The sequence below is a fragment of the Varanus komodoensis genome, unplaced genomic scaffold, assembly GCF_004798865.1.
Source record: "Varanus komodoensis strain SLA01 unplaced genomic scaffold, ASM479886v1 scaffold32, whole genome shotgun sequence".
NCBI lineage: Eukaryota > Metazoa > Chordata > Lepidosauria > Squamata > Varanidae > Varanus > Varanus komodoensis.
Window position 1 is genome coordinate 101,082 of NW_025335798.1, and position 25,658 is coordinate 126,739.

The 25,658-nt window shown below is 44.1% G+C and overlaps 4 protein-coding genes across 4 annotated transcripts; 3 read left to right on the forward strand and 1 right to left on the reverse strand.

Moving 5' to 3' along the window:
* The first annotated feature begins 217 nt into the window (after nucleotides 1-217).
* Nucleotides 218-1,162, forward strand: LOC123027418 (olfactory receptor 1038-like). Its single transcript, XM_044438283.1, has one exon. It carries the CDS (start codon nucleotides 218-220, stop codon nucleotides 1,160-1,162), a length of 945 nt encoding a protein of 314 aa, XP_044294218.1.
* Nucleotides 1,163-4,079: 2,917 nt separating this feature from the next.
* Nucleotides 4,080-9,632, forward strand: LOC123027490 (olfactory receptor 1019-like). Its single transcript, XM_044438418.1, has 3 exons — nucleotides 4,080-4,088; nucleotides 6,924-7,846; nucleotides 9,602-9,632. The coding sequence occupies exons 1-3, from the start codon at nucleotides 4,080-4,082 to the stop codon at nucleotides 9,630-9,632; spliced, it is 963 nt and encodes a 320-aa protein (XP_044294353.1).
* A 3,649-nt stretch (nucleotides 9,633-13,281) lies between these two features.
* Nucleotides 13,282-22,672, forward strand: LOC123027520 (olfactory receptor 5I1-like). Its single transcript, XM_044438454.1, has 2 exons — nucleotides 13,282-14,193; nucleotides 22,637-22,672. The coding sequence occupies exons 1-2, from the start codon at nucleotides 13,282-13,284 to the stop codon at nucleotides 22,670-22,672; spliced, it is 948 nt and encodes a 315-aa protein (XP_044294389.1).
* A 1,334-nt stretch (nucleotides 22,673-24,006) lies between these two features.
* On the reverse strand, nucleotides 24,007-24,945 carry LOC123027521 (olfactory receptor-like protein OLF1). Its single transcript, XM_044438455.1, has one exon. The coding sequence runs from the start codon at nucleotides 24,943-24,945 to the stop codon at nucleotides 24,007-24,009; it is 939 nt and encodes a 312-aa protein (XP_044294390.1).
* Nucleotides 24,946-25,658: the final 713 nt, after the last annotated feature.

The following is a 25,658-nucleotide window of genomic DNA, read 5'->3' on the forward strand; positions in this document are numbered from 1 at the left end:
CAAGTTACAAAATTATGGCATTCTTTTCTGAAAGAAACTGAGCTTTCTCTGGCATTAACATGTGCATCATTTTGTCCACAGATGGAGACATCCATTCCCAAATCCACTGGCATGAGGCAGCAAGAAGCAAGAATACTAATTGGTCCTTAGTGGAACTCATCCCAACTAAAAACTATCTTGCTTTCATTTTTCTGAGAGGGAGAGGCCACTCAACAGGATGGCAGGAGAAAATCATACTGTAGTGACAGATTTTCTCCTCTCAGGGCTCACAGCAAATCCCAACATGGTGATGGGTTGCTTCCTTTTTTTCCTGGTGATATATCTGATCACCTGTGTAGGGAACCTTGGGATGATCATCTTGATCAGAATTGACTCTCGCCTCCACACCCCCATGTACTATTTCCTCAGCAACTTGGCTTTCGTGGACTTCTGCTATTCCTCAACCATAACTCCTAAAACCCTGGTGGATTTTTTCTCTGTGAAGAAAGCCATTTCGTTTGGCGGTTGCATTGCGCAGTTGTTTACCTTTGTCCTTACTGCAAGTGCAGAGTGCCTTCTGCTGGCTGTCATGGCCTATGACCGATATGTGGCAATTTGTAACCCACTACTCTATACAAGGATCATAACAAAGGAAATCTGTGGCCAGCTGGTGGGCATCTGCTATCTGATAGGCTTCATCCATGCCCTTGCACAAACCATCTCTACCTTTAGACTTTCTTTCTGTGGCTCCAATATCATTGATCATTATTTCTGTGATATTCCTCCACTGATCATGCTCTCCTGCACTGACACGTACAGCAACGAGATTGTGCTGTACACTTTTGGCACCTTTCATGGCATCTGCACCACAATAGAGATCCTCATCTCCTATGTCTACATCATCTCCACCATCCTACGGATCCGCTCATCAGAAGGCAGGCGCAAAGCTTTCTCCACATGCGCCTCCCACTTGACAGCTGTCTTGGTTTTCTACGGAACCACCGTATTCATGTACGTCCGGCCCATTTCAAGCTATTCACTGGGCCGAGACAAAGTGATCTCGGTGTTCTACACAGTGGTGATCCCTATGCTAAATCCACTGATCTATAGCCTGAGGAACAAGGAAGTGAAGGATGCACTGAAGAGAGTCTTAGGCCGGATAAGGGTTTCTTGTAAAGTGTAAGTGCTCCATGGTTGTGCTATACATGAAAACAAGCACCAGATGAAGTATATTTCTGGCATGATTAGGACTTCCAGAAGAAGCTTTTAAAGCACCATCACGTGGCCTCATTCACAGAATAAGGATGGTATCATTTCTCCCATGGTGCCTCTTCTCCCACTGAGGAAGAACTGGTGCGGGTGAGACAAGCAGGCAGCTGGAGCACCTCGCCAGCCACCATCTCAGTCCACATTTCACTGTGCACAAGTTTTCCTCATGTTGTTGATTAGAAGCTGGATAGTCTAGATTTTATTATTACTTGATACTCTGAAACTTCATGGACATGTTCCATTGTTATTTGTTCGTTTGATTATTTACTTTCTGTTGAGTATGTTGCTTCTGTGACTGTGCTTATCACTTTGAAATATTATCTTCTTCTTGAATTGTATAGCTCTGTTCAGAAAATAAAATAAGTCAAATTACAAGAATAAAGCATTGTCAAGATTTATATGGCCATAAGAGGTTGATTCTGTGGGTAAGGAGACTAGAGGACAGATGAGTTCAGTTCACAGCTGAGAGCAGGGTTACGCAGTGTTTCAACTCTGGCTCTTTCGTGTCTCGCCACTACCACTGTGAACTGTTGCCGAGATGACTTACACGCAGCATGGATGTCTGTGGAGCATCCCCATCAAGAGTTTTACGCAGATTTCAGATAGAAAGTAGCTTTTTGCTTTATTGAGAAATCCACAAACTTGCCCTAAAGCATTATTGAGACAGCAGGTCTACACGTGCCTTCATCCTTGGTAAAAGTTACAGCTCAGCTGTAGTGGTGACCTGGATGGGAATGTGACCTAGACCTGTGTTGTGGCTGGATGTGTCCCACCAGTCTGCCTCATCAAGGCTCTTCTAAGGCTTCATCCTGTGGTGGGAGCTTGCTATCTTTCTACATTTCATGGTGAGGAATGGAGAGAGAACCTGTCCCCTCTGATCAGAACGAAACAGTGAGGATAATAGCAGTTATACTGCATAGTATATTCCTGTGTTAGCAAGACTGCTTCTCTGTGTGGCCCTGAGAATACAGCTTCTATATAGCTCGAAATGCCTGATCCTGTCTAATATTGGAAGCTAAGTAGGATTGGCCCTGGTTGAAATCTGGATGGATGACTTCAAATGTTATGAACCACCTAGGGAACATTGGGTATAGGTGGTACAAAAACACAATATGGTAATAATAGCTTGTAGTATTTTAATTCTTATTGTGATCATGGTTTTTATGGTTACATGGATTCTCTCTTCTTAGTCATCACCTTCAAGTCATTTGATTCGCTGTGAGAGTTGTTGCTGGAATAGGAGGATGTGGGTCCAAAGAAGTACATCTGTGTTGCTGTTTATTTCCCTAAACACACACACACACACCCTACCCCTTTGAATGTTTTGTGCTTCAGTTTTCTTTCTTTTCTTTTTTCTTATTTTATTTTATTTTTGTACAGTAGAAAAACAAAACTAGTGTCATGGATCTTCTTGAAGCAGTATTTTATATTGCATTTTATTGCACTTTATGTACAGACACAACAGGAGCAACTGCAGCAAGCGCCCTCCCTAACCTTCGGACTACAATTCCCTTACTGCTGACCACGCTGGCTGGTGCTGAGAGGAGTTGCGGGCCAAAGGCTCGGGAGGCCAGGCGGTTGCCTCCTGCTGCCCTGTGGCACAGTGCCCTGCTCACAAATGTTGCAGGAAGCCTGGTTTGCACAAAATACCCTGTCCTGGAGCATTTATGTAATGAAGCTTCTTTCAGAGGTTTTAGTCCCTTGCATTAGCAAATCAGCAAGCATATTTACAAAATACAGTTTGGGCTCCTTACACTTCCCTTTAAACATCGCAAAGGAAATTGTGCTGACAGAATGGGTTGCTGTGCAGTTCGGGAAGCACACACTATGGGACATTGTGAAGACCTCCTAAAAACTCTCTTTTTCACTGATGGCTTCTCTGCCCTATAACCCTAACCCTAACCTGTGCTGTTATAAAGAAATTAGTTTTGTTGATTCAGTTTAAATTGCTTTCAGTAATATCTTAATATTGTATTTCAATATGATTTTAATATTGTGTGTGAAGCTGAAGATTTTTAATATCTTGAGGTATATACATATTGTAAGCAAATAATTCGTCTTTACCTGGTAAGCAAGGCTGGATTGAGACATGGGCCAGGTGCTGTCCAGATCTCATAGTCTGACAGGGTCCATCAGCATCATAGGTTTATCTCAAAAATGTCTTGTGTGTCAATTATTACAGCATGTTACTTCTACCATGCCTTATAACGCATCTGCTTTTACTGCTCCGGTTGACAAAAAGCACAGAAGAGAGACAGAGGGAGACTCTTTTCAATTAAAACTTGGCATTTGGTTTATTTCAAAACCTTGAATCACGTGCTTGCATGCATTTGAACAGAATGTGCTATATTTTCACATAGTGCCATAGAAACAGAAAGGAAGCAAGCTGCAACCAAGAAGCAGCTCTCTTTCACTCTGCTCACCCACACATTGAATTAGTGTCCTACATAGCCTAAAACAGCCAGTATGTATACCAGCCACAGCCCCCTGCTGGCCGTGCATTCAACAGCTATGTAAAGGGGATCTCTTGACAAGCACATATGTAGGTGCAGAGGGCCCTTCCTGAAGGTTGCCAAATGTTTGACTAGCAATCATAGTAGCCCCCTCACACATTCTTTCAAGGCATGAGAACATACATGTGAACACTCCTTCTGTCCCTGGGTTTCAGCTGATGTTCTATCTAGGAGGTTTTCTATGCAAGGCTCCTATCGGGCATTCATCGTTCCCTACTAATGGTTGTTTATGGATTCGTTAGATGACATTTGTGACCCCCTGGTTTCACTACTATGCCTAATAAGCACTATTTTTAGAGCAGGGAAATGTGGCCTGCAATGGTGAAAGTGCAAGAAAGCAGAGTTTTCTTTTGTGTATTTGCACATTCCTGCTACGCCACAGTGCCACCTAGAGGTTATGTAGCAAAAAACAGGAAAGAAAGTGTTCTTTGTGCGGTGCTCAGACCCCAATTCCATGACAAACTGAAAGTAGGTAACAGTGAATTAACAGTCAGTTAACAGCCTCCTGTAGAAAAGTTTGAAGACTCCCGTTTTTCATGTTGGATTATGAAAGCTTGTATGCTATGCCCTAACCTTCACCCAGTTTGACTTTGAAGTCAGCTCACCACTGAACTCTAATGAAAGGATGAAAAGTCCTAAGACAACTTCTTATCCCCGTTCAAGTTCCTCACAGAATGCAGTTCTTGTGTAAGAATCCCTTTTCAGATAGCCTAGCATGGATGTCAGCAGCTGGGAATAACAGCAGCTCTGCTCCTGCATTAACATAAGGAGACTGGGGAGCAAACCGCTGGTCCCTCTAGTCCAGCATTCTGTTCACACCGTGGCCAACCAGCTGGCTGCAGCGTCCGACAAGCAGGATATGAGTGCCAAAGCACCCTCCTGCCCCAGCTCCCCAGTAAATGATGCATCTAGGCACACTGCTTCTGGCACAGGTCAGTGCCTTACGTGGACAGAGTTTAGAATCAATTGTATGCTTCCAAGAAAGCATAGAAGATAGTGCTCCACTAAGAACCTTGTGGAAGATATTGAATAAGAAGACGTTGACTGCTAACTTGACACCCAACTTGTTCTCTCCCTTTCATTGGACTCAATCCTTCTGTCTTTGGGTATGTTTCCCATTAAGGCTTTCAGGGATTCAGCACAGAGCTAGCAACAGGTATGATTTCACTGCGATTTCACATGTTCATCTGCAAGTACAGAATGGAGGAATTCTGTTGATATTTTCAACTAAGCCTGCATTTCAGTAGCAGAGCTCCTAACCTTCCTAAAAACCTGACACACATTTCTGGAAGTATCTCTGTGAGCTTGCTAGATGAAAGCCGTTGCAGAACACATATTTCATAAAGGAGAATGGCCAACTGAATGATATTTAATTAGCAGTGACCAGGCTTTCAACTGCACCTGCAAAGATTTACACTGTATCAGTGCAATTAGCATTCAGCCCTTGAGAATCAGTTTAATCACTCGGTTAGATTTACACTACCAAGAATCAGGAGATTTGATTCTTCCGGGAAATTCCACATGAAAGAGGTCTCTGTGAGCCATTATAGCAATATAACTTATGCCTCATTATCAGGAGTTTCAGGATCAGTCTCTTGAAGGCACCTAGAAATCAGTCTCATTTTGATCAAGAGCAGGTTTCCAGAGATCTCCAGCAGTGGTAGCAACCACTGTTTTCTATGATCTTTAAATTACTTCCATGATTCATGAAGGCTGTAAAAAGGTGAGTCAATATTATATTTATTTAAATATGTATTAGCATAATTTCTTTTTCTTTTCTTTCACTTATCTATTTATTTACTCACCCTTTGCAAGTCGAGTACCAGGCATGGGGAACATCCTGCACAGAGTGCTCCTGGCTACACTACAATATGAATGGGCTGGGGAGAGATTTTAGCCTGCTTTATAATGTATAGAAACCATAGAGCCATTTTGATGAAACCTAGAAATAAGGCACCGCAGTTCAATTCGTGCATTTGGCTAAGCTGCCAAAGCATAGCCAAGACATGGCACAGCCCTCTCTTTTCGGCTATGCAGATGTGATTTGGATCATCCCTGTGAGCACCCAGTTGCACCGGAACCCAGGAAACTGCCTGCTCCGGAGTCTTTCCCGTCCCTTCTTCAGGATGCCAGGGACTGTCCCTGGGACTTTCTCAGGCCAAACATGGGCTGCAGCACTGAGTTCCTGGGGGACTGATTCACATGACCTTTGCTGCTGCCACCACCTTCAAAAAGTTCAGGAAGATTGCATGAATTAGGCTTCTGCTTGCAGACAGAATAGTTTGCACTAAAGGCCTCCTCTACATACAGAGGGGAAGGCGCTTCCTCTGCCATTGCTGTGGTATCACATCTGCCTAAACCAAGACTGCATTTTCAGCATTTTAACCCTTATGCTTATTATACTTACTGCAATGACTTAATAATACACTGTTACTTAGTATTTTGAAGCTTATTCATTTACACCAGCCATTAGGGACGGTAAGGACAGCCACTTCATTGCAAAGATCTTTCACTAAAGCCATATTTGTAAATGAGCTGTGTGTGTGTTACCACCATGTGTCAAGGAAGGTACACTGTGAGCCCATTCTCAAAACTGGATTCCATATTGATGAAGCAATAAGGAATTGATTCGGCAAGGGCTTGATTCTACAATTGATTCTCCTCATTTATTTCATTATTTCCATGGAAACTATAGTTCCACATAAAAGGGTGCATAAAGAGGGAATCACTACTTCAAAAGAGTCCTTCAACATAGAATTGAGCATGTTATGACTGAGATAGAGAGCATGCCCTCACTATTCCATTTTAATCTGGCTTAAAGACATTGTTTCTTACCAGCATATCTTTTTTTTTCTCTTTCATAAACTACAGATCAAACTTCATCAACAAACTGAATTCTACTGTATCAACAGATACAGCAGTACCTTGGCTCACGAACTTAATCCATTCTACAGATTAAGAACGTAGAACAGAATGTGGCCATCCCCTCCTCCCACCCTGAGCACGACCAAAATCGCGCCCATGCAGGGAAGACAAGCACGATCGTGATTGTCACCCAATGTGGAGTTCTCAATCTGAGGCAATTTTTTTCTGAAATTTCTGTTCGCGACCTGATTTGGTCGTGAACTGAAGCGTTCGTGAGCCGAGGTACCACTGTAATAGGTAGAGCAGGGAATGGCTGAAGAACACCACACAAAGGTGGCAGAGTTTGTGCTCTTGGGATTAGTGGACAGTCCCAGAATGAAACCATTTTGCTTTGTTGTGGTATTAACAATGTATTTAATCACCCTTATTGGGAATCTTGGGATGATCGTGTTAATCAGAATCAACCCCCAACTCCAGAAGCCCATGTATTTCTTCCTCAGTCATCTGTCCTTCTTGGATTTTGGCTATTCATCTGCTATTGCTCCTAAAATGCTGGAACATTTTTTGGTAGAGAATAAAACCATTTCATACATAGACTGTGCCACACAAATGTACTTCTTTGTCTTTTGTGCAAGTACTGAATGCATCCTACTGGCAGCAATGGCGTATGACCGCTATGTGGCCATCTGCAACCCCCTCCATTACACTGTCACTATGTCCCCCAAAATATGCTCCCTGATGGTGGCTGGGTGCTACTTTGTTGGTTTCATCAATGCCTTGACACAAACAATCTCCACCTTTATGCTATCTTTTTGTGGTTCTCATGTTGTCAACCACTTCTTTTGTGATGTCCCCCCTTTGTTAGCGCTTTCCTGCACTGACACAGGCATCAATGAAATGGTGCTCTTTGCATTTGCCACAATCCTGGGCATTTTCACTTCAGCAGAAATTGTGGTGTCCTACACATACATCCTGTCTGCAATCATGCGGATCCATTCACCGGAAGGGAAACAAAAGGCTTTTTCCACCTGTGCTTCACACCTGCTGACTGTTGCGATCTTCTACGGAACAACAGTCTTCATGTACCTACGACCGAGCTCCACCTATTCCATGGACCAAGACAAATGGGCTTCCGTGTTTTACACTGTGGTGATTCCCATGCTGAACCCCTTGATCTACAGCCTGAGGAACAAGGAGGTGAAAAATGCCTTGAGAAGGATGCAAACACTGGAGCTAGCTTTCCTGAGGGGCATGAGAAACTTCTAAATACTGACAAATGGGGCCATTTAATCTAAAGTGTTGACCTAATCCACTGCTCGTGCCTACAGTCCCTACAGATCTGCTCTGGGGGATCCTTAGTCAAGATGGCATAGATGGCTGCTCAAATCCAAAAGAGTCAGAAAAGGCCAAAGAAAATGAGGGGCAAAAGAAGAATAACTAAGTAGGAATCTATTGATATGATAGCAGCAACTAGCATATATAGAAAATCTGTGCTATACATATTAAATTGGTACAAGTAAGGGATATTCTCCTGCCATGATAGGATTCCTCCAACACCTATGAATGGGTCATGGATTTGCACAGAATAAATAAACCTGGGCTACTGTCATGTTTCCAGTCAATTCTGAAGGATATTCAGAATTGACCTTTTTATGAAAATTCTCCTGATCCCTGATGAAGAATTCTTAGCATCCCTGTGAATCTGCAGTGGCCAACATTCATTGGAAAAAGTCTGTGATACCAGTTTAACTTTGTAATGTAGGTATTAGATATGCAAAATTAATTATGCCCCTTTGTTTCTGGTGAACTTTTAAAATATGAATTACATTATTATGGGATTACAGGTCGGGCTGGTTGGTCTCCCATGATCCATTCCAAACCAATGATTCTTGACTTTAAGATTCAGATCAGTGAGTACAGTTTGCTTGAGATAATTCAGGTCAGAGCCTTGGACATGGTAATAGTTCTGGTACAGTAACCCACCAACTTGCCTTCATTCGGCTGATAGCCCTCAATAGCTTGCTAAAGAAATACCTTGGGGCTATTCTGGAAGGTAGAGCCATTTTGGAGAAGGGAGGGGGACTTTCGTTTCCTCCCCTTTCTTCCAACTTTGGCTGGGAAATAAGCAATCAAGATGGTGTGTGAAAAAGTTCAGTCTGGAGTGAAGGAGACTAAAAAGACAGAGAGCAGAGTTGGTTCTGGAAGCCTCTTAGAATGCTGGCCGTTTCCTAGCAATCCAGTGCAGAAACTTTGCACTTTGGTCATTTGTTGGGGTGTTTAATGCTGTACTTCCACCTATGTTCAACCTATATTTTTGTGAATAAAAGCAACTATTTCAAAACTTCAGTAAGCCTCCAATGACTTCATTCCAAAGGAAATAAAAGCAGATAAGTGGTGCATCCCTGAACCATTTTGCTTTTCAAAGGAGTGCCTCAGTGTTTTAAATACACATTATACCTCCTTAGCCATAAATTACCATTCCCCTTGCAGAGCAAGTAATTCCTATACAGTATTTCAGGAATTCGTTTTTATTCAGCTGTTCATGTTGGGGGGAAATCCGCAGTTTCAAGTGAGTTCAGTTGTCATTGCAGAAGATGGACAGCAACTGAAACTGTGCTGTCTGAACTCACGATGGAGTCTTCAGTGCCTGTGCTGTTTGTCCACCAGAACCAACTTGGAGGCTACCAGCAAATCAGAGCAAACTCACATTGTGAAGGAGCCTCCATAAGCTGCTTGAGGTGAATGGGCAAGCAGAGGATCCTCCTTCTTATGACTTTGATCTGATCATCATCAGAGGAAGTTCAGGTGGACCTGCAGCTTCCAAGGAAGCTACCAAACTTGGCAAGAAGGTTCTGGTTCTGGATTTTGTTGCCCTTACTCCTTTGGGGAGGAACTTGTGTAAATGTAGGCTGCAAACCTGAAAGCAGATGCACTAAACAGCTTTGCTTGGGCAAGCCATCAAAGAGGCACCCAAGTTTGGTTGGCAGTTGGATGAACAAGGTATAAATCACAGGTGGGATATGATGAAGGAAGCAGCTCAGAATTATATTGACTCTCTGAAGTGGGGATCCAGAGTGTCTCCCCGAGAGAATGCAGTCACCTATGAGAATGCTTATGAAGTGAGTTCAAATCTCTAAGGATCTAACCTGAAGATCCTGTAGTAGACTGGCTTTTCCTGAGTTTCATGGATTCCACAGACTTGTGGACCTTTTTCATTTGCAATATTTTTATGGAAATTTAGGCATACATTTTTTTTAAAAAAAAGCACCCAAATAAACTATGCATGGCCCTCATAAGCTAAAGCCTGAAATAGATATTTTCGGCGATTCACATATTTGGGAAGATTTGTCAGAGTGCAAATGTGTACAAAGATGCATTTGTGCAAATGTCTACAAAATCTGATTCCATCAGTGGGTGGATGACAAAACCAAAGGCACCCAACCATCTGTGAAGCATAGATGCAATGGCTTTCACAACACCCCTTGCTGTAGCTATATTTGCACTGATTAGACTCAAGGATCTTCATTTCCAAATGTATAGCTATGCTCCACGAGGCTGGTTTACTGCCTGGAAAATACACACTTCAGTCTGGTGCTGCAGTTCTCTTGCCTACCGAGTACACAACTCACTTCTGTGCAACAAGGCTCCTGTCCACAATACCTCACTCCTGTGTGGCAGATCTCTTGCCAGCAAAAAATGGAACTGCAACAGCTCTCTTGCCTGCAAAATACACACTAGAACCAGTCAGGGCAAAGTTTCCCCATCCGTGCTTTATGAAGTGGGTCTATATACCTTGTCACAGTGGGGAAAGCAAGCCATGGAGGATTGTCTCCCCTGTCAGGTGCACTAGTCATGTGCTGGGGAGGAGGAGCTTCCAGTGTTACATGAACCCAGTCAGGGTGACGTGATCAATGTTTGTTACCCATGGCACCATAGCAAGGTTCACAAGCTACACTGCCAAAGGCAACAGTGCTAATCCCCCAGCTCATGACCAGCACTCAGGATGGTTAACAAGCTGGTGATCGTGCAAACCAGATTAGTAGGACTTGATTCAGGAGCGGGGGGGGGGGGCGTTTTCCAGTCTCCCTTCCTGGAAGAAGTTTTGCTCAGAGCAGCTGAGTATGTGCACAGTACAGAAGCTTGCCATCAAACGAGCCAACAATTTCACATATATTTCTACAATTCAAGTGTAACAGCAATGTTAATCCTGGGGATTTAGCATAGATTTCCTACCAGGGTTGATAGAAAAGGTTTTGTTTAAACTATCGTTAAAACAGCGGTGCAAAATGCTTGAAGCTGTTAAAAATTTAATTGCCACTCTGTCAGTACCCCTGCGAGGTGGTGGTGTCACAGCCTTCAGAGGTTATGTCTCAAGGGCTAAAAAGGTGCATATATAGCATTTCCCTGCATAGCAGCAATCTGCACATTCAGAGAAGGAAAGTTACTGAGCCAAACATAGGTTGAATGAGCTTATCTTTTTGTTCAGAGAATTAGAGCACTTCTATTCTCCAGCTTAATGGGCTAAAATGGAGCCCCTTTATGGAAAGTGAAGCAAGCCCTATTCAACTATTAACTCAGGGTCTTAGTGAACCTGCAGTCTCTTTGCAATACGCATAGGAGCAAAAATGATAAGTTGGCTGAGATTAGGGGGAAACGAACAGAGACATTTTGGAAATGGAGGAGCTGCAGTTCCAACAACTGAAGCAGAAGTACTCCTTGTAGACTGAGTGCTGTGCTGAAAACTGCCCTTTAATTTTCTAAAAGTTTTTTCACCTGTAAAAGAGGCTTTGTAGTGCAGGAGCTAGGGTTTGGGTAAGGACGCATTTCTCCATCACTCTGCAGGCTCCTCAGCTGCCTACACTTCCTGATCTGGGCCCGGGGGGTGGGGGGGGGGGAGAATTCCATCAGGGCATCTTCCTCTGAGCCTTAACTAAAGCCCAGAATTCTGGAGATTGCCACAAAGCTGAATATACAATGCAAGACAGGATACTAGCACACACACTCCTCAGCCACCTTGATCAGGTAAGTGCAAGAATCCTGAAAATTCTGTCTCCTTCAAAATAAGTAAATAAATAAATCTGAAGGCAGTGTCTTTTCTATAAAAACGGAACATGCATGGTTGGAAAAGTAACAAGACTTTCCTGGATCAGACCAATAGTTTATCAAAGCCTCTGACTGACCTCTCATGGGTAGATGGGGAATTTAAGAGCGCCCAAGCACTGTAGTTGTCTTCACTTCCAGTTCGCAGTAGTCTGAGAAAGCCTCAAATCAGTCTATGTCGTCTTGGCTAAGGGGGTAGTCCTATGACCCCTACAGAGCACTTGATGGGCCAGAGCATAGTTTGGATTCCCAGATTTGAGGTTGGAGTCAGCAGGAAATGGGAGCTGGGAATTTGGGTTTTGTTTCCCTTCCCATGGGAGGAACCATGCCAAGTTGGGAAAGCAGCCCTGAAAGGGGATAAAGGGGAGTGTTTGATAGGGCAGGAAGGGAAGGAGATAGGGACAGCCAGGATGAAAGTTATCCAGATTCCTGTCTTCCCCCTCTGAAATGCTCCAGCTAAATGAGCAAAAACTCCTGTCTAGGGTAAACACGCAGGGTGGGAGGATGGGGTGGGAAGATCCCTTCTGCAAGGCACTCTGCCCATCCTCCTACTCTGCATCGGATGAACTGTGCCTGGTTATACCAGCGCAGCATGACACTGCGTTGTGATCAAAGCAGTGATCAGCCAGGGTCACAAGCCTCCACACCATTCAGGCAGGCTTGCTCTGGGTGAAACAGGCACAGGATTGGCACAGCCTTTTCATGGTACGTGAACAGGAAAGCAGAAGCTCCACTCAGTCTCATCAGGCCAAGCACACCAAGCACACTGTAGGGAACGTTCGTGTCCTCCAAATGTTTTTAAATTGCAGCTCCCATAACCCTGATCATTGGCTATGCTGGATGGGATTCACGGGAGTTGTCATCTCAGATACCTGGACAGCATCAGGTTGCCTCCCTCTGCTGAAGGGGATCTCAGTGAACTGTTTTGTTCTGTTCTGGTAGTTTTAAAAAATTATAATGTGATGGAAACGCTGTGTTAAGGGCAACTTTTGACAAGTATTTCTTTAATCAATTCTTATTCCAAATAGAAGCGAGGAAATAATGGTTGGAAGAAGGCAAGCATGTGCTCTTGAAAATATTGTGCTGTTCCGCTTAGAACTTCAAAGAGACAAATCCTCTGAGCTGGATAAAAGTGAGAAAGAGGCAGACTCCACCATGATGGCTTTGAATGCTGTCCTGACTTCACCTGCAGAGTGGTGACAAATTGTTTAATGTGTGAATAGTTCATATGTTAACTTAGTAAAAAAATTATGAAAGGGAAGTATAGAAGCAATGGCCCATGTGGTTTCCTGATGCAGGCAAATAGGTTGGCTTCAGTGGCTGACGTATACCAGTAGAGAGTTGGTTCAAAGGGTCTTCTTAGACCACCTGTTTCTAGCTCAGTTGCCCTGCACCTTTGGATTTGCACCCGTCATTGCCTCGCTATCAAGGCTGCTGAACACTTTTTCTGAGTCCAGTTTATTTAAAAGCCTGCTGCAGTTCTTTCTCCCCAAAGCCCACTGAGCTCTTCCATCTGGAATGTGCCTCACTCCATTAAATAATATATTAGGAAGAGATGCCAGGGGACAATAAAACCACCGTGGCCCATTTTGTTCTCTTGGGCTTTGTTAGCAGCCCAGCAATCCAAGTTGTCCTCTTTGCGATCTTTCTGACTCTTTATGGCATGGTTCTGCTGGGGAACATTGGCCTGATAGTTCTGATAAGAACCAGCCCTCAGCTCCACACTCCAATGTACTTCTTCCTCAGCAATTTGTCCTTGGTTGACCTATGCTATTGCTCTGTGATCGTCCCAAAGATGCTGGCCAATTTCTTGGTGCAGAAAAAGGGCATTTCCTATGCTGGCTGTGGACTTCAGTTTTACTTCTTCTGCACCTTTGCTGACACAGAATCTTTCATCCTTGCCTCAATGGCATATGACCGGTATGTGGCCATCTGTAATCCACTGCTGTACACCATTGTCATGTCCCCAAGGCTCTGTATCCTGCTGGTTTCACTCTCTTACCTTGGTGGTACATTGAGTGCCCTCGTCCACACATGCTTTGCCTTCCGACTGTCCTTCTGTGGCCCAAATGTCATCAACCACTTCTTCTGTGACCTGCCACTGCTTCTGAAGCTCTCCTGCTCAGACACTTCCCTCAATGAACTCCTGCTCTACACCTATGGGAGCTCAGTAGAACTCATGTCTTCAGTCATCATCATCATCTCCTATGTCCTCATTGTCATCTCTGTCCTCAAGATGCACTCTGCTACAGCAAGGAGCAAGACGTTCTCCACCTGTGCGTCTCACCTGACCTCCGTCATCATCTATGAGGGAACACTCCTTTTCATCTATTCCCGCCCCAGTTCTTGGTACTCCCCCACTTCTGACAAATACATCTCTGTCTTCTACACCATCATTGTCCCTGTGCTGAACCCTCTGATCTACAGCCTGAGGAACAAAGATGTGAAAGATGCCCTGAGGAGAAGAGTAGGCCCTAAAGTCTTAGCTCACTAACCCTTAGGAACCTCATAACTGAGGGAAGATGGAAAGAGGTTTGCGGGCAGTGGGGGGAGGCAGGGAGAACTACACTGAAATGTCACACAAGTCACCACTTCTGGGGAAAAATATGGAAGTCGGTTACTTTACCTGGTTATCAAATTGAGAAAGTTGACAGGATCACAGGGTCATAGAGTCTGTCAGGAGAAATGTAGCCTTGAGCTTGTTCCAAAACTGGTTTCAGCTCATAGGATTGTGGTTTGCCTCTGCAGTAATAATCAGTGCAACAAATGCAACTGATTTCCACGCTGTGTTAAACATCTAGGACAGGGGTCCTCAAACTTTTTCACCAGGGGGCCAGTTGAAAGGTGCCGGTGCCGGGTGAAGGCCGGAAAGGTGGTGCCGGTGGGGCGCGTGGGCCGGTGCCGGAGCAGGGCGTGCGCAGGCGCTGAGGTGGGGGCAGGCAGGCGGGTGCGGTGAGGTGAGGTGAGGTGAGGCAAGGCGGGGGCGAGCACGTGCTGCGATGCAGCAGCAGGCGCGTGATGAGGCAGTTTGCTTGCTTGGAGATCATTTTCTCCAAGCGAGTCCAAAACCATCTCCGAGCAAGCAAGCCGCCACCTCACCACACAGGTGCACATGCAGCGCATTGAAAACCTCTGAGGTGGGCCAGATAAGGGGGGGGCAACCCCCCCCCCCCCCCCCCGCTGTAGTTTGAGGACCCATGATCTAGGAGATGAGAGCAGGAAAATGCCAAGCTATTCAAGGGACCATGAGGAGAACCTTTGTGAATGAGAAAGGAGAATGACAACAACCCTGTATTCAGCCCATTCCACTTGTATTCCAGAAGGATTTTACTTTTCTAGGCCAGCCTTCCCCAGCCTGGTTCCAGTTGGACTACTGTGTCCATCATCCCTGGTCATGAGCCCTGTTGGAGGAGGCTGCATCTAAGCTGTGTTACTTTCAGTGGTGGGGGTGTGGGCTGAATGTCAGGCCCACGGATCCAGTACACCCCAAGCCAATCACAAACCACTCAGAGGCTGCTCTGATCCTGCCTGGGCACTCATCCCATGGACAGTCAGAGTCTAGCAGGATCAGTTGCACAGAGGGGGTGTCATAAGAAGGTAACCTCCCTCTTTTCCTCTCCTTCTCAGTCTCAAAATGACTCCTTAAAAGCACAGTTCTTTTCCTGAAGCTACACTGGTTACAGAATACTCTAAATCACAGTAGTCTTCTACTACAGTGGTGGGAGAAGCATCTGCCCATGTAAAGAGTTGAATTCAAACTGAAAATGCCTCTCCTTCCCTAACCTTTCAGAAAAACTCCCCACTCCATCTTCAAGGTGACTCTTGCTGCTCAAGGGCTAGATGGTGGGAGCACCAGAAACTTCAAAATTGCATTGTTCACTTTACTTGCCATCACCTGACAGGATTAAGGCGTTCTTCCTGCTTTTGCTTTCCCCCACACCCTGAACAAAATCCTCCTTTTCAACATGAGCAGATTCCCATGTTCTTCCTGAGAAAATTCACTTAGGTATGCTTGAAACTGTCAACTCTTCCATCCCTCCTTGCTCCTCCGCCTCATCCTCAGAACTGGACTAATCTATCTGAGTGGACTCAGATGTACCAGAGACAGGCCCCCTCTCTACAGGGGCACCGAACGATGCTACCGACTCCTCCTTGTGGTCCATTCCACCCATGTCCAGTTAGTGCTGCAGGGTTTAATCAGGCATGGTGCTAGACTCACCCTAAGAGACCCCAAAAACTTGATGTAGCCCACCTTGGAACCTTCCAATAGGGGAATGGAAAGATTGAAACTTACTCAGCACTTACTCCTACAAGAAACAGTATATAATTCTTGTATCAAGTACTCTGATCCCTTTGAACTGAAGGGTTTAAACAAGGACAATTAACACTCACCTTTATGAAATGTAAAGTTGCAGTAGGTTGTCATTAATTTATACATAACAAGATTAAAAAGAAACAATCACTTGAATTATGTCATTCTTTCCATCTGCCACCAGAATGATCACTGCAGTAACAGAAACTTTAAACAGAAATCTTTGAAGCAAAAACTTCTAACAACATAGAATGATCAGAAACCTGAAAATAACTTCTTCAGACAGCACAATCTAACAGCATGCCAGAACTAAACCACGTGGAAGTCAACTAACAGGACTTCTTTGCAGAGATGTGATATAAGGTTGCAGCCTAAGGACAGACTACTATTTTTAGGGCACAACCTTACACACAGACACACAGGCGCGCGCGCGCGCGCACACACACACACACAGAGAGAGAGAGAGAGAGAGAGAGAGAGAGAGAGAGAGAGAGAGCCCTACAATTCCCATCATTTTGTAGCCAACCTGGCTAGCTGAAGAAGACTAGGGGTTGTAGAATTTTTTCCTGTCTAAACTTGTATAGGATTGTGGCCTTAAAGAGCCATAAATCATGCAACCAAAAAGGGATCTGAACACAATAATTGAGTTTTTTGTCCTGATATTCTCCAGGACATTTGTGATCATAGGGAAGTCAGGATAATGCTTCATATGCCATCTGTTGCAGAAAAGATATCATCTCATGGGCCAGCCATTCTCAGAAGAAAATGGCTTGCAATTTAAATGGATTAATATACTTGATCAGGGATTTATGAATGACTGATGAAATCTGTATTACTTGTTGAAATTATCAGGTAGCCAGGTTTTTAGAGTGAAAACATGAGCTTAAAGGCTGGGAAATGGTCTGCAAAGCTGTAATCTCATAACACTTACTTCACTGGAGTTTATTTTTGAATGGATATATAGGATTACACTGTAAGAGTCTTAAGGACATTGACCACAGGGGAGAAAAAAGGAATGACTAGATTTCATCTAACAAGTGCTCAGACTTAAATCAATTAGATATGTCAGCTAAAACACAGACTGGTTGATCATTGCTGTTTAATGGGTAAGAGTCCTGATTGTGACCACAGATTGTGGTATTTCTGGTCCAGTCACAAGCTGTTATATATCAGCTGTCTGAACTTTCTACAGTGCAAACCTGCTCTTGGCTGAGAACACTAAGGATTACTGAAAAATCAGAGAATACCCAACTAACCCAAGGGAGAACTCTATGTACACATCGTCTCCCAACAGTGATGGAGCTATTGCTTGAATTCCCAACAGCTGTCTGTTTCAGGCAGTTGCCTCCATAATCCTTAGAAGGACACATAACACCTTTGAGAAGCCACTACCAGGAAGAGGGAGGCATTCTTCAACTAGTGAGGAGAAGCATGGAAGTAAACAGAATCAGAGGTTTCTGGGGAGACACCAATGCTGCCGTCTGGTCCAGAATTATTGGATGAATTTCAGTTATTGCGGCCCGATGATGTGGACAAGGTGCTTGGACGAGTACGTCCCACCACTTGCCTATTGGACCCTTGCCCGTCTTGGTTAATAAATAATTCCAAGCACGGGATTGGAATCTGGATCTTGGAAGTGGTTAACACTTCTCTGAGGGAGGGTCGGGTGCCTGCCCCTTTAAAGGAGGCAGTAGTCCAACCGGTCCTGAAGAAAGCGTCACTGGATCCAGAGATGGCCACTAACTATAGACCAGTGGCCAACATCCCGTTTCTGGGCAAGGTGTTAGAGCGGGTGGTGGTGGGACAACTCCAAGCACTCTTGGATGAAACTGATTATCTAGACCCATTTCAGTTCAGCTTCAGACCCGGGTACGGTACTGAATCTGCCTTGGTCGCCCTGTACGATGACCTGTGCAGGGAGAAGGACAGGGGGAGTGCGTCCCTGTTGGTTCTCCTGGACCTCTCAGCGGCTTTCGATACCATCAACCATGGTATCCTTCTGGATAGGCTAGCGGGATTGGGGGTTGGAGGCACTGCTTTGCAGTGGTTCCGCTCCTATCTCAATGGCCGATTCCAGAAGGTGGTGCTGGGGGACTATGGCTCTGCACCATGGCAGCTATGCCATGGAGTACCGCAGGGGTCCATTTTGTCCCCTTTGCTGTTTAACATCTACATGAAACCGCTGGGAGAGGTCATCAGGAGGTGTGGGCTGCGGAATCATCAGTACGCTGATGATATCCAGCTCTACCTCTCGTTTTCCACCAATCCAGGTGAGGCAGTGGCTGTACTGAACCGGTGCCTGGCCGAGGTAATGGGCTGGATGAGGGCCAATAAACTGAAGCTCAATCCAGACAAGACGGAGGTCCTGTTGGTTGGCGGATCGGGCCTTGGAGAGGGTGGACTTAACCTAGTCCTGAATGGGGTTGCACTCCCTTCTAGGGACAAGGTCCGCAGCTTGGAAGCTCAGGTGACAGTGGTGGCGAGGAGCGCTTTCCTTCAGCTTCGGCTGATTCATCAGCTGCACCCCTACCTGGAGTACGACTGCCTGGTGACAGTGACACACGCGCTGGTTATTATCGATGTACATTTGATGATTTGTGCAGGCTACCAGCCCATCCCTGAACCAAGTTCAAATTGCTGGTATTAACCCAAAAATCTCTGAAGGACCCTTCCCTCCATATACACCTGACAGGACCTTAAGACCACCCTCAGATGGCTAGTTCCTGGTGCTCCTGCCAAAGGCGTTGAGGCGTTGAGGCTTCTCACCTGGAACATATCCTGTGGTCTTTTTGGTTTAGTTTAGTTTAGTTTCCAGTGTTTTTACTTGTATAACATCTATTTTATTTTAAAACCCCTTTTATTTTCCAAGGTCTTTAACCCTTCAGTTTTGAAAACTGTATTGGTGCAGTTTTAAATATTTACATTTTTGTGACCTTTTATCTTGTTTCCTATTCTGGATTTATTTTGCTAAAATGCATTTTAAACATTTTAAATTATGCTTTACTGTGCTATTTCTGCTTTTAAATTCGTTTTGTGATCTGCCCAAAGAGCTTTGGCTAATGGAAGGTGCAGAAATGCAATTAAAATGAGTTGTATTTGCCATTACCCTACACAATATGGTTAACTACATCAACAGTTCAGCAAAACAAGGCCAATGTTCCATCTCATTTGTTTGTAGTTGGTGGACTGGGAGATATAAAAGTAACAATAAGAAATGAAAGACTAGGAGTCGCTAATAGCCTTCTCCTACATGAATTTGTACAATCTCTTCTGAAAGCCATCTAAATTGGTGGACCATCATAACATCATGTCATAACAAATTCTATAGCTTAATTATGAGCTGTGTGAAGTACTTCCTTTCATCTGTCGTGAATCTGCCACCAGTTCTAGTTCTATTGGAGAGGGAGAAAAATGTTCCCCTATTGTTTTTTCCATGCTGTGCATAATTTTGCACATCTCTACCATGCCTCTCCTTACTCACACTTTTTCCCCTCATCCTGTAACCCTTCTTCATACGAGCAGTTGCTTCAACACTTGGATTATTTTAGTTGCCCTTTTCTGCTTTATTTATTTATTTATTTATTTAAAACTTTTATATGCCGTCCTTTATGTATTTCATCTCAGGACGGCTTACAACATTAAAAACAGAATTCAATAAAACAATCAATCACAATATGATAAAACAAAACCAGTAAAAATAAATCAAAACAAAACAAAACAAAAGTGACTAATAAAACTATTAAAATACTAATTTTTAAAATAACGCTTAAATAAAAAGGTTTTGACCTGGCACTGAAAAGAATGTAGGTTCAGTGCCAGGCGAACTTCTCCAGGGAGTACATTCCACAATCTGGGTGCCATCGCAGAGAAGGCCCTACTCTGAGTAGATGTCCCTTTTACCTCCTTTAGGGGGGTTTCCTGGAGCAGGGCCTCTCCCACCAATCTTAAGGGACATGAGGGCATATACAGAAGGAGACATTCCTTCAGGTATCCTGGTCCCAAGCCATTTAGGGCTTTATAGGTCAAAATCAACTTGAACTGGGCCCAGACTTCAACTGGAAGCCAGTGGAGTTGGTAATGAACCAGCGTTATATGAGAATAACGGTTGGTCCCCATCAACAGTCTGGCCACTCTGCTTCGTACCAGCTGAATTACCCAGACTGTTTTCGAGGGCAGCCCCACGCGGAGCATGTTACAGTAATACAACTGGAAGGTTACCAGAGCATGAATCACCATTGCTAGGCAGTGCTCGTCCAGGTAAGAACACAGCTGATGGACCAGCTGAAGCTGTGGGGAAGCACTCCTCACCACCGCTGCCACCTGGGATTCCAGTGACAGCTCCAGGTCAAGGAGTACTCCCAAGCTGCAGACCCTGTCCTTTAGAGGGAGTGCTACCCCATCCAGAACAAAGTCAAAATCACTTTGGAACTGAATAGTATTTTCCACAACTGATATGCCTTTGCTCTGTTCTCTGCTTTCCTCAGAGATTTTCTACTCAAGGCTGATAATCCACTGTATCTACTTTCTCTTTTGCAGCAGAATTGAGATCTGAGTGCTAAGTAAGGAGCACTTCCTTTCCTGCCTTTCTGCTACATTACCACTAGATGGTGCTGTGCTATAGCAAAATAGCACCAATACACAAGTCCTTCTTTTGCTTTCAAAAATAGTACCCCTTTTTCCTTACCCTAAAAGAAAAACTGGAAAAGCACTCTGAAGAAGCAGAGTGGAGGATAACTTGTAAAGAACTGTAAGTAGGAATCAGAAGCACACAGTAAATGTGCTCATGTAGAAAAGCTCACATTTTCCTTCTTTAGTTTATTGATCTTGCTTGTCAGGGTTTGGAATATCTGCAGTGCTGGCCAGAACTGCCACCTTGGTCACTCTGACTCTTGATCACTGGGCTGGTGTCATCTTGTATTTCCCAGGCACCCCAACTGCCTCACTCCAGGGCCAGTCCCCACACCAGGCCTTTTTTGAAGCAAGCATCCCACTTATGGAACTCCCTCCATACAGATGTTTGATGAGGTCCTTCATGCATAGTTTTCAGCAAGCAATAAGCACATTCCTGCCTTGCTCACATTTGCTGGTGTTTAATAAGGGGCTGAAGCAAATTTTACCTTTTGGAAAGTTTTATTTACATGGGAATTAATCTTTTCCTATCATCTAAATTAATTGTCAGTATTTATTTTCTGAACCACTTTGAGGGGCTGATGGCTAAAAGGATGTCTTTAAATTTTGCAATAAACAAATAGAATAAAGTGTTCTGGATCCTCCTCACCTGGAGTCCCACAGCTCCCAAGTGACAATTCCAGCATCTCAGGTGTATTGCCTAGCTGGGCAGTGAGCCTGGCTATGGACTTCATGCATCCTGACTCTTGGCCTAGTGTTACACAAATGCAAATCTTGGCTGGAGGAGTACTTCTGAAGTGACCCAATTTGATATGCATATGGGAAGATCCACTGGGAGAAAGTTTGGCTTTATCTCACATGCAGAGAAATGAAATTACACAAACGTCACACCAATGTTTTTCCGAACAGTTGCATATCCACATACAAGAAGGCACTCTGTTCAGAAGACCTTAAAAACATAATTCATTTCCAGTCAGTTATTAGATGGATTAAATAATAACAAATAATTGTTTCCTTTAAAACTCAGTTTGTTCACTGCCTCACAGTTTAGAGGAACACATAAAACTAAGAAGGTAGTTTCTGCATACGCAAGTGAACTCTCCTGGAACATGGAAATCTATTAGCTTGTAAGCAGTGGTGGTGGAGATAATGTGTTAAGAAGCACAAAGAAAACCCATGTGACAAGGACCCATGACTTTCCAGCCCCATGGAATGTTGAGGGCACCACAGAATGTTGTGGCTGTCAGCAGAAAATGAAGGGGTGGCGAATTGATTAGCTGGCATCCCCACCAAGTACCCTGGGCAATAAGATCAGAGTCAAGGATATGTATGCCATGCAGTTAAAAATAAACAATGCTCCCTAGGCTATATGGGGGAGTGGAGGTGGCTTTCAGAAGGAAGGGAGAAAGGATGCCTTTGAACTTTCTCCTAGCAGGAGAAAGGTATAGCAGGAACAGGTTTCAGAAGGGTGGAAAGGAAAACAGATTTCCCCCCCCCCCCCCCACCCGCCCTACAGCCCTCTCCTGAAACTTGTCCTGATTGCCAAGTAGAAACCACAAGGCATCTTTTCTAGGTGAGTGGCAAAATACGAACTTGGAGATGAGCTCAGAATGCCAGATGCCTTCCTTGTTCCTACTCTATAGTGTGCGTGTGTAGACTTCAGAATCTTTTCCTGGTAGAAAATAATAATACTATTCACATGAACCATACTTCAGTGCAGGCTGGATCCCCACATGAAAACAGACAGTCTTCCCCAGCATACCTTCCAGATGCTTTGTACTGCAACTTCCAGCATTCCTGACAATCAGACAAGTTGCCTAAGGCTGATGGGAACTGAACTCCAAAAAACTAAGAGGCTACCAGGTTGAGGAAAGCTGATATGGGCAGCACTAGATTCTTCTCTGTGGTGATTCAGAAAATTAGTGCATTATTTCTGTGCTGTTTGTACACAAAGGACACGTTTCCATAGCTGACTGACCGCCTTCCTCTGTACACATCACATTAACCCCTGAAATCTTCTGAGGAGGCGTTATTGAAGATAGTTAGTTATCTGAAACTAATAGTGGGGCAACAGGTAGCAGCAGGTAAGTGGGCTCCAGAGGGTAACGGAAGCCACATTCTAGAACACCCTCCCACATATGATTGGACAGGTAGAATTTGTGGTGGACCTCAAGTACCTCTTGGAAATTCATTTTCCTGGCTTGTCTTTCAATGCTTTTTTGTAATGCCTTTAAGTTGTTTATGATTTTACATGGGTGCTAGAGTTGCTTTTAATATTATATATGTTTTTATGTGAACCATCTGGAGCTCCTAGCTGCTAAGTGACACAGAAGAATTCCCCCACATGATTTTTAATAATATTCAATAGAATATAAGGATTTCTAAGAGCTCTCCTGTGCTTGGATCTCTATCTATAAAAGACAGAAGGAAGGGATGGAGAAAGCCCTGTCTGAGACAAAGGGGCATGTGTTCGCCTCGTTCCTGCATCACTTGACTTTTTTCTTCTGGAGCTGATTCACACCATTATAGTCATCACTAGACAAATGCAACCTCACCTAAGAATATGATGTGTGGACCATCAACATGCAGGGATACCACCTTGGACCAAATGCTTTTCAACAGAGTTGGGGATTACATGAGCGGAGCTGGCTGATGCCGGGGGTCAGACTAGATGGCCCAGGAGGTGTCTTCTGACTCACTTTTTTTCTATGTTTTTATGTTTCTAGAGTTAGTCTGCCCATTCAATAGACAAATGTGGTGCTTAATTGCCAGAAAAGGGAATTTCAGGGATTAGATCTGTCTTCCTGAAAATGCTACCATCTGATCCAAAAGCTCTTCCCCTAAATCCCAATGCTAAAAATACTTTCTTTTGTTAAATGTTCTGCTAGCTAGAAAAATGCATTCTGCACTTGCTCTTTCATCTATTCTTACTTTATTCATTCCAGAATTTAGTTCTGAGGAAACTGTCATGAATTATGTCCTGATCAAGTCATGTAACTGAACAACCTTTTAACCAGGAATGAAGATGTGTTATGAGTTTGCTGAATGGAAGTCAATTATCTGCAGCACAAATGCAGGTGTCCTTCTGGTTATGAAAATGAGTATTTTCTTATGCTCTTACTTCTGCCTCTACATCATAAGAGACAAACCTATTGTTCGGAGTGAGAAGGATGATATTCCTTCTGGCTGTTTTGTGCTTTTTGGTCATTAAAGAATGCTTTGCAAGGAAAACAATATGTGGCTTTTGAATGAATGAAGGAGAAACCCTGGCTCACAACACCTATGTACTAAGCTCCACTGGTACTACAAGTACTCAGACCTGTAGCAGTACCAAAGCAATCAGTGGGCATTTATAGTCTTCCTTGCCAGTTTCTTTAGGGCATCTTTTACCTCTGTGTTCCTCAGGCTGTAGATCAGGGGGTTCAACATAGGGATGATAAGTGTGTAAAAGACTGAGACCTTTTTGTCCATGTCCATGGAGAACTTGGAGCTGGGCCGGAAGTACATGAAGAGGATGGTGCCATGGAACAGGGCAAAAGTGGACAAGTGAGAGGCACAGGTGGAAAATGCTTTGAGCCTTCCTTTTGAGGAACGCATCCTGACAATAGTCCTGATTATGAAGGCATAGGAGGTGACAACAGTCACAGTGTTGAAGACTTCAACCAAGGTGCCAAAGGTGAAGAGCAAAAGCTCATTGAGGGTTGTGTCTGAGCAGGCAAGGGCCATCAGGGCAGCCAGGTCACAGAAGAAATGGTTGATGGAGTTTTTCCCACAATACGACAGTCTCAAAGCAGCACAGGTGTGGATGAGAGAGCTCATGACCCCTCCAACATATGCACCAACAAGCAGCCAGGCACAGAATGGTTTGGACATGATAGCTGTGTAGAGCAACGGCTTGCAAATAGCCACATAGCGATCAATGGCCATGGCAGCCAAAATGAAGGCCTCTATATCAGTAAAAGCACAAAAGAAGAAAAACTGGACGATGCATCCACTGTAAGAGATGGTTTTCCTCTCCAGCAGCATCTTGGGGGCAACGGTTGACACTGTGCAGGCATCCATAAAGGAAAAGTGTCTCAGGAAAAGGTACATTGGGGTTTGGAGTTGAGGGCTGCTCCTGATCAGCACTACCATCACCATATTCCCTACTAAAGTCAAAAGATAGAGAACAAGGAATATCACAAAGACACCGGTCTGTAGCTTTGAATATTCCATAAAGCCTTGGAGAACGAACTCTGTCACCATGGTGCTATTCCTATCCATCATCTTCTGATCCATGAGTGCTCGGCTGATAACAACCTAGGAATTGTCTTGAGAGGGTATCATTCCACAGCTCCTCCAGAGTTAGCACCTGAAAAGGTCCTTGAGGATTGTCTATGATAAAGTATGGGCCATACTGGCCTGATTGTGAACCCCGCCTATTTGAAAAGCACAGGAATTGATGCTTAATAGTGTGTGACTATTTTCACAGTACACTGCAAGTCACATAACCTTTATAGTTTTCATCATTGCCAGTTGAAAAAGCCATTTGAGAAGATAAACCATGTACAGGTGAGAATGGGATATATCCTCTTCCGGTGTGCATTTATTTTTCAGTGTTATTTTAGGGACTCAGCAGTAAGGCATATCTCCATTCAAATGTAGCTTTTTTCTTCAAGCAACAGGAGCGTTCTGTTCAAAGAGAGTGGACCGTTTGATTCATTCACCGTGAGAAGAGCTCACAGTTTTGCATGCAGATATTCACTAAGTGGATTGAGCTATGCAGATTGCTTGCTACTTAGCAGAAGAGCATGCAAAATTAAAGGTTTTCACCATGAAGAAGCATTGCTCTGTTTTCAATAAGCAGGGAAATGCAAAGGAAGAAAAACAACCATCCGGTTCTAAACAATTTTATAATACAATATGAAAGAATACGAGCTGAGCAAAAGAAGCATTTAAGCACTTATGTTGTCATATGATCAACAGTGCTATAGGTAACTATGAAACAGTTC